The 14,269-nt window shown below is 41.6% G+C and overlaps 1 protein-coding gene across 1 annotated transcript in view; it reads right to left on the minus strand.

Moving 5' to 3' along the window:
* Positions 1–14,269, minus strand: part of pcca (propionyl-CoA carboxylase subunit alpha) — a 426,732-nt gene that overhangs the window by 104,022 nt on the left and 308,441 nt on the right. Inside the window, exon 21 of the mRNA XM_055636654.1 lies at positions 7,569–7,622. Coding sequence (XP_055492629.1) covers positions 7,569–7,622 — 54 coding nt within the window. The remainder of the gene's footprint in view (positions 1–7,568; positions 7,623–14,269) is intronic.

Genomic DNA, 14,269 nt, shown 5'->3' on the forward strand with positions numbered 1-14,269 from the left:
TTGCCGAACCAGAATGTTCTGGTGCAGTACTGTAAGAATATATATGCGTTGGAATGATATGGTAAAATGAAGCCTCATCTGCTCTCAGGTGGTTAGAAATGATTTCAACACACTGTTTTAAAGAGTAGGAATCTTTTCCTGTCAGCAGGCCAATATTCCTCATTCACTAAATCTTCACTCAATAAACAAATGTTCTGGTCACCAATTCAATAGCTGTTTGCAAACGGACTGCTACATTTCTTATGTCATAACAGTGACTGTGAAGTACTTTGAAATGTTCTGAAAGGAACATTATAGTTGCTTTTGAGATACAAGTTATTTCACACACCAAACACGAAATAAACTTGAATTAATTGTTCAGCAATGGGAACTACGCTTAGCAATGTATAAAACATCTATTGGCTTGTTTGCTTTTTCACTGACTTGAACAGCCCAACACACATTCCTTCTGCCAAGATCAATAACTTGGTCATTTGGAAACCTGCAGAATTCTGTGGCATAGTGCAATGGAGCATTATCTGAAGTTCACACAATTAAAGCAAGCAATCCCACATTACTGAACCCTGTGTTCTACAATACTAAATCTTGTTTACATTCTACAAAACCATAGGCTTCACTCAAATGTCCTGCAGCACTCCAAATCAAGAATGAATCACAGAATCTCCGCGCAGAAGGCAACGATTCAGATCATCAACCTACCCAGTTAATTCCAAACTCTCCAGACTTTCCATAAATTAGGCATTACTTTATGTGCAATGTGACGAATAAAACCGCATTGTATTGTATTGTATTGTATTGTATTGTTTTCAATTTCTCTCTATCTACTCCACCAGAACCCACCCTAAGTCTTGTACTTCTCTGCAAAATGTACTGCTCAGAAGAGGGAACAGGCTTTAACTCAATGTTCAGAATAGTATTTTTCTGGATCATTAGAAATGGATGTTAATAAGGTGAAGGGAGACTAGTGATAATCCAATCGTTCCACTCAGAGCACCCTGCTGCTAATGGGGTATTCTGCTGCAACAAGCTCCCTTGTGGCCAAAGTCCCAACAACAATTTCTCATCAAATATAGATCAGTTTTCTGAGAAGATTATAGCAATGAGAAACAAAGAGAAAAATATAACCTGCATAAAATACATGGGAAAATTCCACATCCTGCAGTTGCCAAGTTCCAACACTCATTTGTTAAACATACCAAAATGATTCAGTATTCCTGATTATATTGAACGGTTTATATCAATAAGCTCTTTCAAACTAGCATCATTCATGATATGTAAATACCATTAAGTAGGATTAAACTACCTCCAGTTAAAAATTCTATTTGAGAACACTCGTGAATAATAAAGGAGCGGTGGCAGAGGATAAGACATTATCAAATTGCCTCAGGGAGTTGGATCCAAGCCCTGCTCACACCGACGGATGAAAGTCTTGTAACAAATGGCAATTAAAGATGTCAATTGGAATAATTTCTGCTACAACTCTCTGCAGACAACATCTGGTCCACAAAACTGCCCATCGTTTGGCACGTGGCAATGCAATCCACTTGTTCATATCGACAAGAATGATTGTGATAAACACACACACACACCCAGCCCTCTTCAAAATTTTAAACGGAAAATGATCAAAGCCTCATCATTCGGTTCTAAAACTCCCCACAGGGTGCATAAGCACAGTGGGTGTGATAGCAGCGAAAGACACAGGCTCCGACAGGCCAGCTCAGGCAAATGATACAGCTGCAAATATCGAGAAATAGCAAAGGTTAAAGAAAGTTTCATGACTGCTTAAGGTGTGCACAATCTTCTCTGTTAGAAGGTTTAAGCATTTTTCAGTAGAGATTGGAGCCCAGGTGGCTGGGTGGCACTTGTCTCTGCACTGGAACATTCTTCTCCGCTCCTGCTTTTTAATCACCTTCTCTCATTTGTTGTGTGAAACTTACTGGGATCCTTTCATTGAAAGTTGTAAAGAAGCACATTTTATGCTTTGGTGTCTATTTTCCATCTCCTTTCTCAATGAAAGAACCCAAAATTATTTTAAAAAGCTGGGTAAGAGTGGTCTGTGATTTGTTTAGGCAGAATGTTGCTGCTGCATTGTAACACTCAACCTTGAAGCTGTTCGGAATCGTGCATGTCATTGCATTACCTCCTTATTATGGTGCCGCTCCTATCCTTTAGCAGCAGGCCTGGCTCGCCAGCCACGGAGCCGGGAAACCTTTCCCCCACAGGTAAGCTGCCGAGCCTGCCCTGCTCGTCCCTGAGAGCCGGAGAGGAGGGTGAAGAGATTCAAGATGGTGGCGGCGGCAGATGCAAGGAACAAAGGGCTGGTAAGTAGAACAACGACGGGAGTACATCTCGACGGTGGAGTGGGCCGCTGGAAGCCTTGCATCAGCCCTGGGGCTGAGGTGGATCGGGCACTGCTTCAAGAGAATGAACGACCCGCAGCCAGCATGGGGCGGTAGTGCAGAGGAGAACACCAATGGCTATGCTTGGCCAGCCTGACCCTGCCACACCAGCGGGACAATAGGCTTTTATGGCCACGTTAAGAACTCTGCATATATAACAACTTGAAAATGGCGCCAAACCTGGCGATTCTTGTATACTGTATCAGTGTACAATTCCTATGCACTTGTACTTAATCTAAGATGAGCTTATGTACAGTAATACTTTTACTGAACTGTACATAATAAACAATTTCACTGTACCTCAGTCCGAGACAATAAAGTACCACTGGACCAGTGAACCATTATTACACTGTTTATATTCTATATGTTTTTCTGCACATCTCATGCTTGCAGCAGCAGCCATTGGTATAACGATAAACTGGGTTATTAGTAAAATGCTGGCTCTACAAGAGCCAGCCTGCAGAACGATGCTTTTAAAATGCCAATATCAATTTGGAACAGAACCTTAGGTCGTGATGTGCTACACATATTGTATTCATTTGAGAGAAATGTCAACTTGGTTTCATTATTAAGCTGTCAATGTAAATAGGCTATGAGAGTTAATCATGTAAATGAAAATGGTGCGTGACTGCGGTGGGGGGTACCCTTTACGGAATGGGTCAAGTAACATTATAGGACCAGCACAGGAGATACTCGAACCTGCATGCAACTTGCACTTTACCTGACCTAAGACTAGTTGATGCTGTCATTACAGAGAGGAAAGATGTTTCATTCTCCAGCACAATTAGTCCTCAACATAGCAGCAAGGTAGAAGCAAATAAAATAAAACAAACAGGTTTAACAGAAGCAACATGATGTGGCTGTTGTTATTTTATTGTAGCAATTGCAAAATGGACAATGGCAATTACCGCTTATGAAACCTGAATATGCATGGATCTACATTTAAATATGACCACTGTTTAAGATAGGAAATATCAAATATTTTATGGAAGCACTTTTAAACGTGCATTATTTTTCCCACTAGGAGACTTATTAAATAGCGGAACAACATATTTCTGCAAGTTTCACTAAACACTCCATTGAACACATGGAAATATGCAGCACTGAAATTAATCTTATTCCGTCTAAACGGTTACTACTCATGTTGGGCAATGGAAAATCCTGGAAGCAAATGCTTCAGCTTGAGGAAGATAGTAGATCAATAAATAAACATTCAAGCTATTATGCCAATTCAATGATGCCACACCTGATCACAGACTTCATCAGTTTCTTCCCATGTATTACTCTGAGTTCAACCACTGCCAATCTCCTTCTTAAATATATTCAATGATGGAGCATTTACAATCTCCTGGGATACAGAACTCTGATGTTCACAATAATATGTGTGAATAAATTTTTCCTCATCTCATTCCCGTGCTTCTTATCCTGAAATTGTACCCCTAACTCCAGACTCTTCAGCTGGAGGGAGTGAAACGACCTCCCCATTTTTACACCTTTGGCTCCTCTTAGAAATTTGTGCATTTCAATTAATTAACCACTAATTCGTTTCAATTCTGGCAGGGACCCATCCTGCTCAATCTCAGTTCCTATGACAGCATCTTCATCGCAAGAATCAATCTAAGATAGACATAAAAAGCTGGAGTAACTCAGCGGGACAGGCAGTATCTCTGGAGAGAAGGAATGGGCGATGTTTCGAATCGAGACCTTTTTTCAGATTAGTGTATCTAGGATACAGTCGTCGAACATCCTTCCTGAGGCATGGAAACCAAGACAGTTCTCCAGATGTGGTGTCACCAAAGAGCTGTACAATTGCAGCAACAGACATTCATAGATGTCGAGAAACAACCATAAAAGTATGTGATCGTGAGATAATATTTAAGAATTTAAATACAAAGTGCTTAATTCAAAAGAACTGGACTTGCACTGAAATTCTAATTGAGTGAATCATTATATTCCAGATGACACCCGTAGGTTTGACAACATGTAACCAAAAGGCAACTAACTCTGAGGTTTAAATGAACATGGCAAAATGAGAGAAAGGGGTGGAGAGGCTGAGCGAATATGGAAACCACTGGCTCCATCTATCTACACGCTCACTCTACAAGTCTGGTCCAGTTCCCTTGAATCTTTGAAGCTATGTGTGAGAGGATAGAAAAATACCAAGTCTGTTCACGTTCAAGTGCAGCAGCAGGCAAAGGGACTGGTTGGCATGGGCAAGTTGGGCCGAAGGGCCTGTTTCCACGCTGTATGACTATGACTATGAATGTAATGTAAAGTGACAAAGGCTTTCAGAATCAAAGATATGTTGCAGTTCAAGTCTACGAACTTCACGAGTCTCTTAAAAAACCGCTGGAAAAGTAGGTAGTTAAACTCAAAGCAAGTGTTTTATTTGAAATGCAAGGAGAAAACGGTTGCTGGATGAAAAATGTGGCTGTGATGCAGTGGTTATAGCTGTTACAGTTACAGGAAAACAAGTGGGGAGCAGGACTAATGGGATTGCCTTGAGAACAGGTATAGATTCAATGGGCTGAATGACCTATATTTGTAAGAAAATGTTAAAAAGCATAAGTGAAGAGAGGACAGGTAGGTAACCATTAGAAAAAGTCGCAAAGAGACCAGGATACAAACATGTCAGCAAGAAGTTCATGTTTTAATGACCTCACAAGAGCAGACAGATAGGCCACTGTCCCTTCTTCTTCCTGAACACCACTACATAATTATCCCTTTAATAAAATATCTGCTTTCTCAATTAGCATATCTGACATTATTTAGATTAGATTAGTTTAGATATAATTTATTGCCACACAACCAGGGTCGATGGAAAATTGGGTTGTCAGCAGCGGTACAATAATAAAGAACACACAACCACAATAAAACTGTAACACAAACATCCACCACAGCATTCATCACTGTGGTGGAAGGCACAAAATTTGGCCAGTCCTCCTCCATTTCCCCCCCGTGGACAGGACCAGAGTCCAGAGTCAGTCCAGGATCGGCTCTTCCTCACCGGAGACCGCGGCTTTAGGGTGGTGTAGGCCGATCGGTCGAGCTTTAAAGACTCCGCCGCAGCCAGAAGCACCATAGACTGCAGGGCCGGCGGTCGAAGCTCCCCTCCAGGGGTGATGGTAAGTCCATGCCGGACCCGCGGTAGAAGTTGGCCGCGGGCCAGCAGTGATGGCTTCTTCTTCCCCCAGGTCCCCCACGAGGGATCCCGGGCTGTAGACGCTGCACCAGCTGGAGCTCTGCAGGCCGCGGCTTCAGGCTGCCGGCTGCCCCGGGCCAGCAAAGCGGAACGCTCCCCTCCAGCGTGGGCTCACCCGGCTCCACAACGAGAGTCCACGCTGTGCCCGCCGCTGAAACCCCGGGCGTGTCTCCGGGAAAGGCCGCGCCGATCCTTGATGTTAGGCCACGGGGGAGGCGACCTGAAAAAAGTCGCCTCTCCATGGAGGAGGTGACCGAAGCGGTTTCCCCCTCACACCCACACATCACCCCCCACACAAAACACACAAAGGAACATTAAATACATACTTTAAAACATTTGTCACCATTTATGCTTGCAAGCAAAGCTACACTACAAAAACAGATTTGGGCATTCACCCTCGAGCTTGTTCTGCCATTCAGTAACACCATGAACTAACTCCATATACCATTATATTTCCCCACATCCCTCAATGCATTTGGTCATCAATAAGCCATCAAACTTTAAAATTAATATGTGATCCAGCTTCAATTACCAATCCTTCTACCTCTTCCTCCAAATTTCTGCTCCTGGTTCATGGACTAGGAGCAGAATTAGGCCATTCAGCCCATAAAGTCCACTCCGCCATTCAATCATGGCCGATCTATTTTTCCCTCTCAACCACACTCTTCTGCCTTCTCCCCATAAGTCCTGACATGCTTACAAATCAAGGTTATTGACCTATTGGCTGCAGGGAATTATTCCTTCCTATCCACACAATATAGGCCTCTTGATTTTGCACATCTCAATTAAACTTACCTTACCATCCATTCAAACAAGGCCATCCCACACCAGTCTCTCCTATTACCTATAATGGTTCAACCTTGCCAAAAATGTTGTCATATATTTGACTTTTGATAATTAGAACTGCACACAGTGCTAATGTTGTGGCTCTTCCTGCAATTGTACAGTCCTGGTGTAGCTTTCTCATATGTTTTATGCCTCTGCCATTCGGGGCACCCATAACTTCTTAATCAATAATCACTTAATCTCTCTCTCCTGTTACCTTTATGGATCTTTGGATAAGCACCCCAGGACAAGTCAATGCTTGTGTGACAAATTTGGAGATGAATAGTTAACCCTGTTCCTCTTTCCGCTGATGCTGCCTGATATGCTGAGGGTATATTTAACATTTTCTGCATTTATGCTCTCCATCCCTCTATATTTTTTAATATCTTATCATTTAATGCCTTGTTTACATTCCCTTGTTCATCACTTATATTTGCTGCGTTTTGCATATCTGACAGGTCTATTGACATCTTCCTGATGATTGAAGATGGCGTGTACAGTAGAAGTTTGAAGTAGAAACATAGAAACATAGAAAATAGGTGCAGGAGTAGGCCATTCGGCCCTTCGAGCCTGCACCGCCATTCAATATGATCATGGCTGATCATCCAACTCAGTATCCTGTACCTGCCTTCTCTCCATACCCCCTGATCCCTTTAGCCACAAGGGCCACATCTAACTCCCGCTTAAATATAGCCAATGAACTGGCCTCAACTACATTCGGTGGCAGAGAATTCCAGAGATTCACCACTCTCTGTGTGAAAAAAATGTTTTTCTCATCTCGGTCCTAAAGGATTTCCCCTTTATCCTTGAACTGTGACCCCTTGTCCTCGACTTCCCCAATATCAGGAACAATCTTCCTGCATCTAGCCTGCCCAACCCCTTAAGAATTTTGTACGTTTCTATAAGATCCCCCCTCAATCTCCTAAATTCTAGCGAGTACAAGTACTTTAGTATTTTTACACCATAATATTATTGGAATGACACAACAGCATTTTTCAAGTACCTTCAGCAGAAGGAATGCTATGGTTCAAGGCACCACACTACTACTTTCACAAGGGGAAATTAGGCAATAAATGCTTGCCACCAGTCACTTCCTGATCCTGAAAAAATGAATTAAAAAAAATAGCTGAACTGCTGCCTACCGCTGTCCCAAGGTATTGAATCTTCATATTCCCGGCTGCATCTCGGTGAAGGCACTGGAAAAAAAATAATAGTTTATCACAATATGCACACTCCAGGAGGGTTAAAATCAATTACTGTTCAGCAAGCCAATTATCCAATAATCCTTTGAGCTAGGCAAAATTAATCTGTTTATATGAGACTGCACTCTATTCTTGTCACAAAACGTAGTGACAGTTATACTGAGACATATCCTAAAGCATGTACACAAGAAAATATGAATTACTCCTTACAAGATGAACATCGATATGATAAAATAAATGCAGTGCAGACTGGATTCCCACAGAATAAATAACAACTTTCAGAGAAAATATTTCACAAGTAAGCCATTTTTACAATATCAGATAGACACAAACAAAAGATTTGCACATAGTGTTATACAATGCATTTACTAAAGGAATAGTATCTTGACTGACTACAAATCAATAAAAAATTGTTTAATTCAAAATGCTTGAGAGAATCATTTAGCACAAAGGAGGCAAAGCCTGTCCGTGCTCTGTAGCTTTTGGTCATTGACCATCAATGTTTCTGCAGAGTTTTTCCATTTTTATTCAATCAAAACCGCTTCTTGATTATGACTATGACCTTGGAATCTCCTATTAAATGTTCAGCTCCAAGGAAATCAACCCGAGCTCTGATGATGGCAACCTGACATGCTGATGCTCATTACTGGCCACTGCTAAATGGAATGGATAAAAGAATTAACTTGTATTTAGGCTGCAGAGAAACGGGATATTAGCATTTCAAGTCCAAGAAGTAGCACTTACAGGTTGCGCAGTGGTGCACCTAGTATAGTCGTTGCTTCACAGTGTCAGACCGACCTTGGATTATGTCAGTGTGGAGTTTGCACGTTTTCCCTGTGATCACATGGGTTGTCCCAGTGAATTTCCTCCCAGATTCCAAAGGTACACGGGTTGGAAGGTTAATTGGCATTTGTAAATAGTCCCAAGTGTATGGGTGAGGGGTAGTATGTGAATGGAGCTAATGAGAATAAAATGGGATTAATATAGGATTAGTGTAAATGCATGGTTGATGATTAGCAAGGACGCGGTTGGCCAAAGGACCTGTTTCTGTGATGTAGGCTATCTTGTAGAATATCTTTCAATCAGATTTGGGAAGAATAACTTTACCCAGTTCTTCAGTTTAATTTAGTTTAGAGATATAGCGTGGGAACAGGCAAATCAGCACACCGAGTCCAAACCAACCAACAAGCACCTATGCACTAGTTCTATCCTTCACACTTGGGACAATATACAGTGCATTCAAAAAGTATTCAGACCATATAACCATATAACAATTACAGCACGGAAACAGGCCATCTCGACCCTTCTAGTCCGTGCCGAACACATATTTTCCCCATGTCCCATATACCTGCGCTCAGACCATAACCTTCCATTCCCTTCCCGTCCATATAACTATCCAATTTATTTTTAAATGATAAAAACGAACCTGCCTCCACCACCTTCACTGGAAGTTCATTCCACACAGCTACCACTCTCTGAGTAAAGAAGTTCCCCCTCATGTTACCCCTAAACTTCAGTCCCTTAATTCTCAAGTCATGTCCCCTTGTTTGAATCTTCCCTACTCTCAGTGGGAAAAGCTTTTCCACGTCAACTCTGTCTATCCCTCTCATCATTTTTAAAAACCTCTATCAAGTCCCCCCTTAACCTTCTGCGCTCCAAAGAATAAAGCCCTAACTTGTTCAACCTTTCTCTGTAACTTAGTTGCTGAAACCCAGGCAACATTCTAGTAAATCTCCTCTGCACTCTCTCTATTTTGTTGACATCCTTCCTATAATTAGGCGACCAAAATTGTACACCATACTCCAGAATTGGCCTCACCAATGCCTTGTACAATTTTAACATTACATCCCAACTTGTATACTCAATGCTCTGATTTATAAAGGCCAGCACATCAAAAGCTTTCTTTACCACCCTATCTACATGAGATTCCACTTTCAGCGAACTGTGCACAGTTATGCCCAGATCCCTCTGTTGACCCCTTCACTTTTTCCACATTTTGTTACATTACAGCCATATTTTAAAATGGATTAAATTCTTTTTTTTTAATCATCAATCTACTCACAATACCCCAGAATGAAGAAGAGAAACAGGTGTTTAGAAATTTTTGCAAAGTAATTGAAAATAAATAACTGAAATATTACATTTACATAAGTATTCCGACCCTTTGCTATGACACTCAAAATTGAGCTTATGTTCATCCTGTTTCCATTGATTTGCCTTGAGATGTTTCTACAACTTGATTGGAGTCCACCAGTGGTAAATTAAATTGATTGGACTATGATTTTGAAAGGCACACACCTGTCTATATAAGGTCATCAGTTGACACTGCATGTCAGGGCAAAAACCAAGCCATGAAAATGAAGGAATTGTCCGTGGACCTCAGAGACAGGATTGTGTCGAGACACAGATCTGGCGAAGGGTATAAAACAATTTCTGCACCATTGCAGGTCTCGAAGAGCACAGTGGCTTCCGTCATTCTTAAATGGAAAACTTGAAACCGCCAGGACTCTTCATAGAGCTGGCCACCCGGCCAAACTGAGCAATCAGGGGAGCAGGGACTTGGTCAGGGAGGTGACCAAGAACCCGATGGTCACTCTGACAGAGCTCCAGAGTTCCTCTGTGGAGATGGGAGAACCTTCCAGAAGGACAACTATATCTGCAGCACTCCACCAATCAGGCCTTTATGGTAGAGTGGCCAGATGGAAGCCACTCCTCAGTAAAAGGCACATGACAGCCCGCTTGGAGTTTTCCAAAAGGCATGAGAAACAAGATTCTCTGGTCTGATGAAACCAAGATTGAACTCTTCGGCCTGAATGCCAAGTGTCACGTCTGGAAGAAATCAGGCACCGCTCAACACCTGGCCAATACCATACCTACGGTGAAGCATGGTGGTGGCAGCTTCATGCTGTGGGGATGTTTTTCAGTGGCAGGAACTGGGAGACTAATCAGCATCGAAGGAAAGATGAACGGAGCAAAGTACAGAGTGATCCTTGATGAAAACCTGCTCCAGAGCGTTCTGGACCTTAGACTGGGGCAGAGGTTCACCTTCCAACATGACAATGACCCTAAGCACACAGCCAAGACAACGCAGGAGTGGCTTCATGACAAGTCTATGAATGTCCTTGAGTGGCCCAGCCAGAGCCCGGACTTGAACCCGATCGAACATCTCTGGAGGGACCTGAAAATAGCTGTGCATCGACGCTCCCCATCCAACCTGACAGAGCTTGAGAGGATCTGCAGAGAAGAATGGGCGAAATTACCCAAATACAGGTGTGCCAAGTATGTAGCATCATACCCAAGATGACTTGGGGCTGTAATCGCTGCCAAAGGTGCCTCAACAAAGTACTGAGTAAAGGGTCTGAATACTTATGTCAATGTGATATTTCAGTTATTTCATTTTAATTACTTTGCAAACATTTCTAAACATCTGTTTTTGTTGCTTTTTTATTATGGGGTATTGTGTGTAGATTGATGATAAAAAAATGAATTTAATACATTTTAGAATAAGGCTGTAACATATGGAAAAGGTGAAGGGGTCTGAGTACTTTCTGAATGCACTGTACAAAAGCCAATTAACCTACAAACCTGAATGCCTTTGGAGTGTGGGAGGAATCCGGACCACCAGGAGAAAACCCACGCGGTCACAGGGAAAATGTATAAACTCCTTACAGACAGCAACTGTGGTCAGGATTGAACCCGGGTCTCCGGCGCTGTAAGGCTCCACTGTGCTACCACTTGAAAAATTATTAACTTAAAATTTCACATTTCTTGCCATTTCCGTGTTTATTGCAAATTTGACACCGTCAATAGTAATTTGGTTTTGCATTCAATCAATGTATTTTATAATCCAAAAATCTCCTAAAGCCCACCAAAATCAATGAAAACATTTGACAGATAGATAGATAGATAGATAGATAGATAGATAGATAGATAGATAGATAGATAGATAGATAGATAGATAGATAGATAGATAGATAGATAGATAGATCCTTTATTGTGTTGCCTGCAGTCATACACAGAATCAATAATAACAAAACATACAATAAACACAAATTAAACATCCACCACAGTGAGTTCACCAAGCACATCCTCACTGTGATGGAGGCAAAGTCTTAGTCTGCAATAGTAATGCTGCAACACAATGAGTGCAGAGTTCCATTAAAAACATTACAACAGTGACAAGGCAATCTATATTGATTCGTGTTAGTTGAAGCGATGTATTGGCCAGAACAGCAGGGAAATCTCCCTCACTCATCTTCCAAGAGTGCTGTGGAATCTTTAATATCACTCGAGATGCCAAACAGGGACTTCACTTTATCTCATCTTAAAGATGGCGCTGCTGGAAAAGCAGCACTCCTCAAGCATGTACAAGATCTGGTTGGATTGTAGTCCAGAATATTATTCTCTGTTTGCCTGGATGAGTGCAACTCCTGTATCTGTACACCGTAGACAACTCGACTGTAATCACGTACAGTCTTTATGCTGACTGGATAGCACGCAACAAAAAAGCTTTTCACTGTACCTTGGTACATGTGACAATAATGCAGAAAGGATGATTCACTTTTAATAGGCTCCCTCACTCACATTTGCCTTCCTGTAGAGAAATTCTTTATTTTCACCTAGCTCTTTCCCGGAGTAACATATCTCAGTAAAGTGGTGAAATTCTGAAGCATTACATGCTGCACCATAATGCTCCCTCTACTTGGCCCTTTCATTTAAGGGGCTGATAGTACAGACAAAGCATTTCATCTGATGGCGGGATTCCAGAGCAAGAGGTAAGATCTTTACAAGGTGTGCATAGGTGATGTTAGGAAGCTCTTCCTCACACGTGTGGTGTTGAGAATCTGAAACTATTACCTCAAAAACACCTGATCTTGGGGGTTAACAGAAAATTCAGATTCCATTTCTGTTGGGTATGGGGTTTATGGTTATAGAACCAGGAAGAACAGGTAGAACTAAAAACAGATCAGCTAGGGTCCAATCTAACGCTGTAAAATTGCTCTGGGCAGAATGGTCTCCTGCTGTTACTCTGTGAGACCGTGATTTTCTGGGGTTAATCCCACACAGCCCCAAAGTTTTAATGCCGACCTCAAATGGCAATTTTATTTCATTTGTCATCATTCATCTCATTCTATGTCTTCGGATAGACCTCATCTTTTACTGGAAGGCATCAGGTCCCCATCAAAAAATCGGTAACATTCCTTTCCATCCCTTGCCCACCCCTCCAACTTAATACATGCTTGTTTTCCCACTTCTCGTAAATCTGAAGCGTGAACCGTTTCTCTCACCACAGATGCTGCCTGACCTTTTAAGTATTTCTAGCATTGTCTGTTTTATTTCAGATTTCCAGCACCTTCATTTTTTTTTGATTTTCATGAACCATGAGATAGCTTCAATCATCTACAGTCTAGCCGCCACTGGTCTAAAAGGTTGCTGGTATCCAAGTGATTAACATAAAAAATACAACTTTTTATGTTAATCACTGGTCTAAAAGGTTGCTGGTATCCAAGTGATTAACATAAAAAGTTGTATTTTTTAAATTCCTGCAATACAACCCTAAACTTTAACGAAATATTAGTTCTGGTGCTTGGCCACCACGAGACTTGTGCATTAATGTTCATAATAGGAGGAAAAATAGAAAATAACATCACAAATGTTAAAAGGAAAAAAGGAATACTGGAAGCTTGGAGATGTGTGTGTATGCGCATGTATGTATGCGTGTCAGCGTTTCCGTACATGGCCATGTGTGCGCAACTGTATTTGTGTGTCTGCATGTGCATCTACGCATGTGAATGTTCATGCATTTAAGCATGTGTGTTTTTTTCCATCAGTGTGGTGGAAAGTGAGTTACAGATTGTGGGAGAGAAAATGCGAAAAGAATGATTGAAAACAGAGCAATTGACCACTGTGCACAACATGTTTAACATTCGCTTCTTGCTGTATGTTGTTTTAATCTTACTGAGGTCAGAGGGAGATTTGACCTAACATGTCCAGGTAGCTGTTGACTGGGATACTTTGGTATTTGCACTGATGCCTTATAAATTATGTCAATTGTTTTGCAAGATGAGAGCTGTGGATCCCTGTACTATTAGGTTGAAAACCACCCCTAGTTTGTCGTTGTATAAAGCAAACTGGCTTTATACAACGCTGTGAGGTGCCTCAGAGAAGATCCAGCACAAGAAAACCGGGATGAGAAGAAACGTTGGAACTGCTCTGCAATAGAAAGGAAAAAGGGAATCCGGCCAAGGGGAATACCCCTTAGTTTGCTAAAAAATAGATTTTACTTTGAATAGTTAACATCTTGATAGAATGACACCCAGATACTAACCCACAGCATGAGGTCTTCAGTTCTTGCAACAAGAATGAATTAAATAAATTCATTAATTCATCACATAAACATGAAATGTCCCCATTTGATTTCACTGCCCGACAAGGTTACCGCGAATAAAGAAGGTTTCACGTGACACTGCACACATCTTTGGCCCTCCAAAATTAGTTCCACTTTCTTGGGTATCAATAACCTATTCAGCAAAATGCATTAAGGCTACAATCAGCAGGATAGTTACCAGTGCCACGGTATGACTAGCACCGGTCAAGGATGAGCAAAGATAGGAAGGGATTAAACAAAAACGAAACAAGAA

This window comes from Leucoraja erinacea, chromosome 6 (assembly GCF_028641065.1).
Source record: "Leucoraja erinacea ecotype New England chromosome 6, Leri_hhj_1, whole genome shotgun sequence".
Lineage (NCBI taxonomy): Eukaryota > Metazoa > Chordata > Chondrichthyes > Rajiformes > Rajidae > Leucoraja > Leucoraja erinaceus.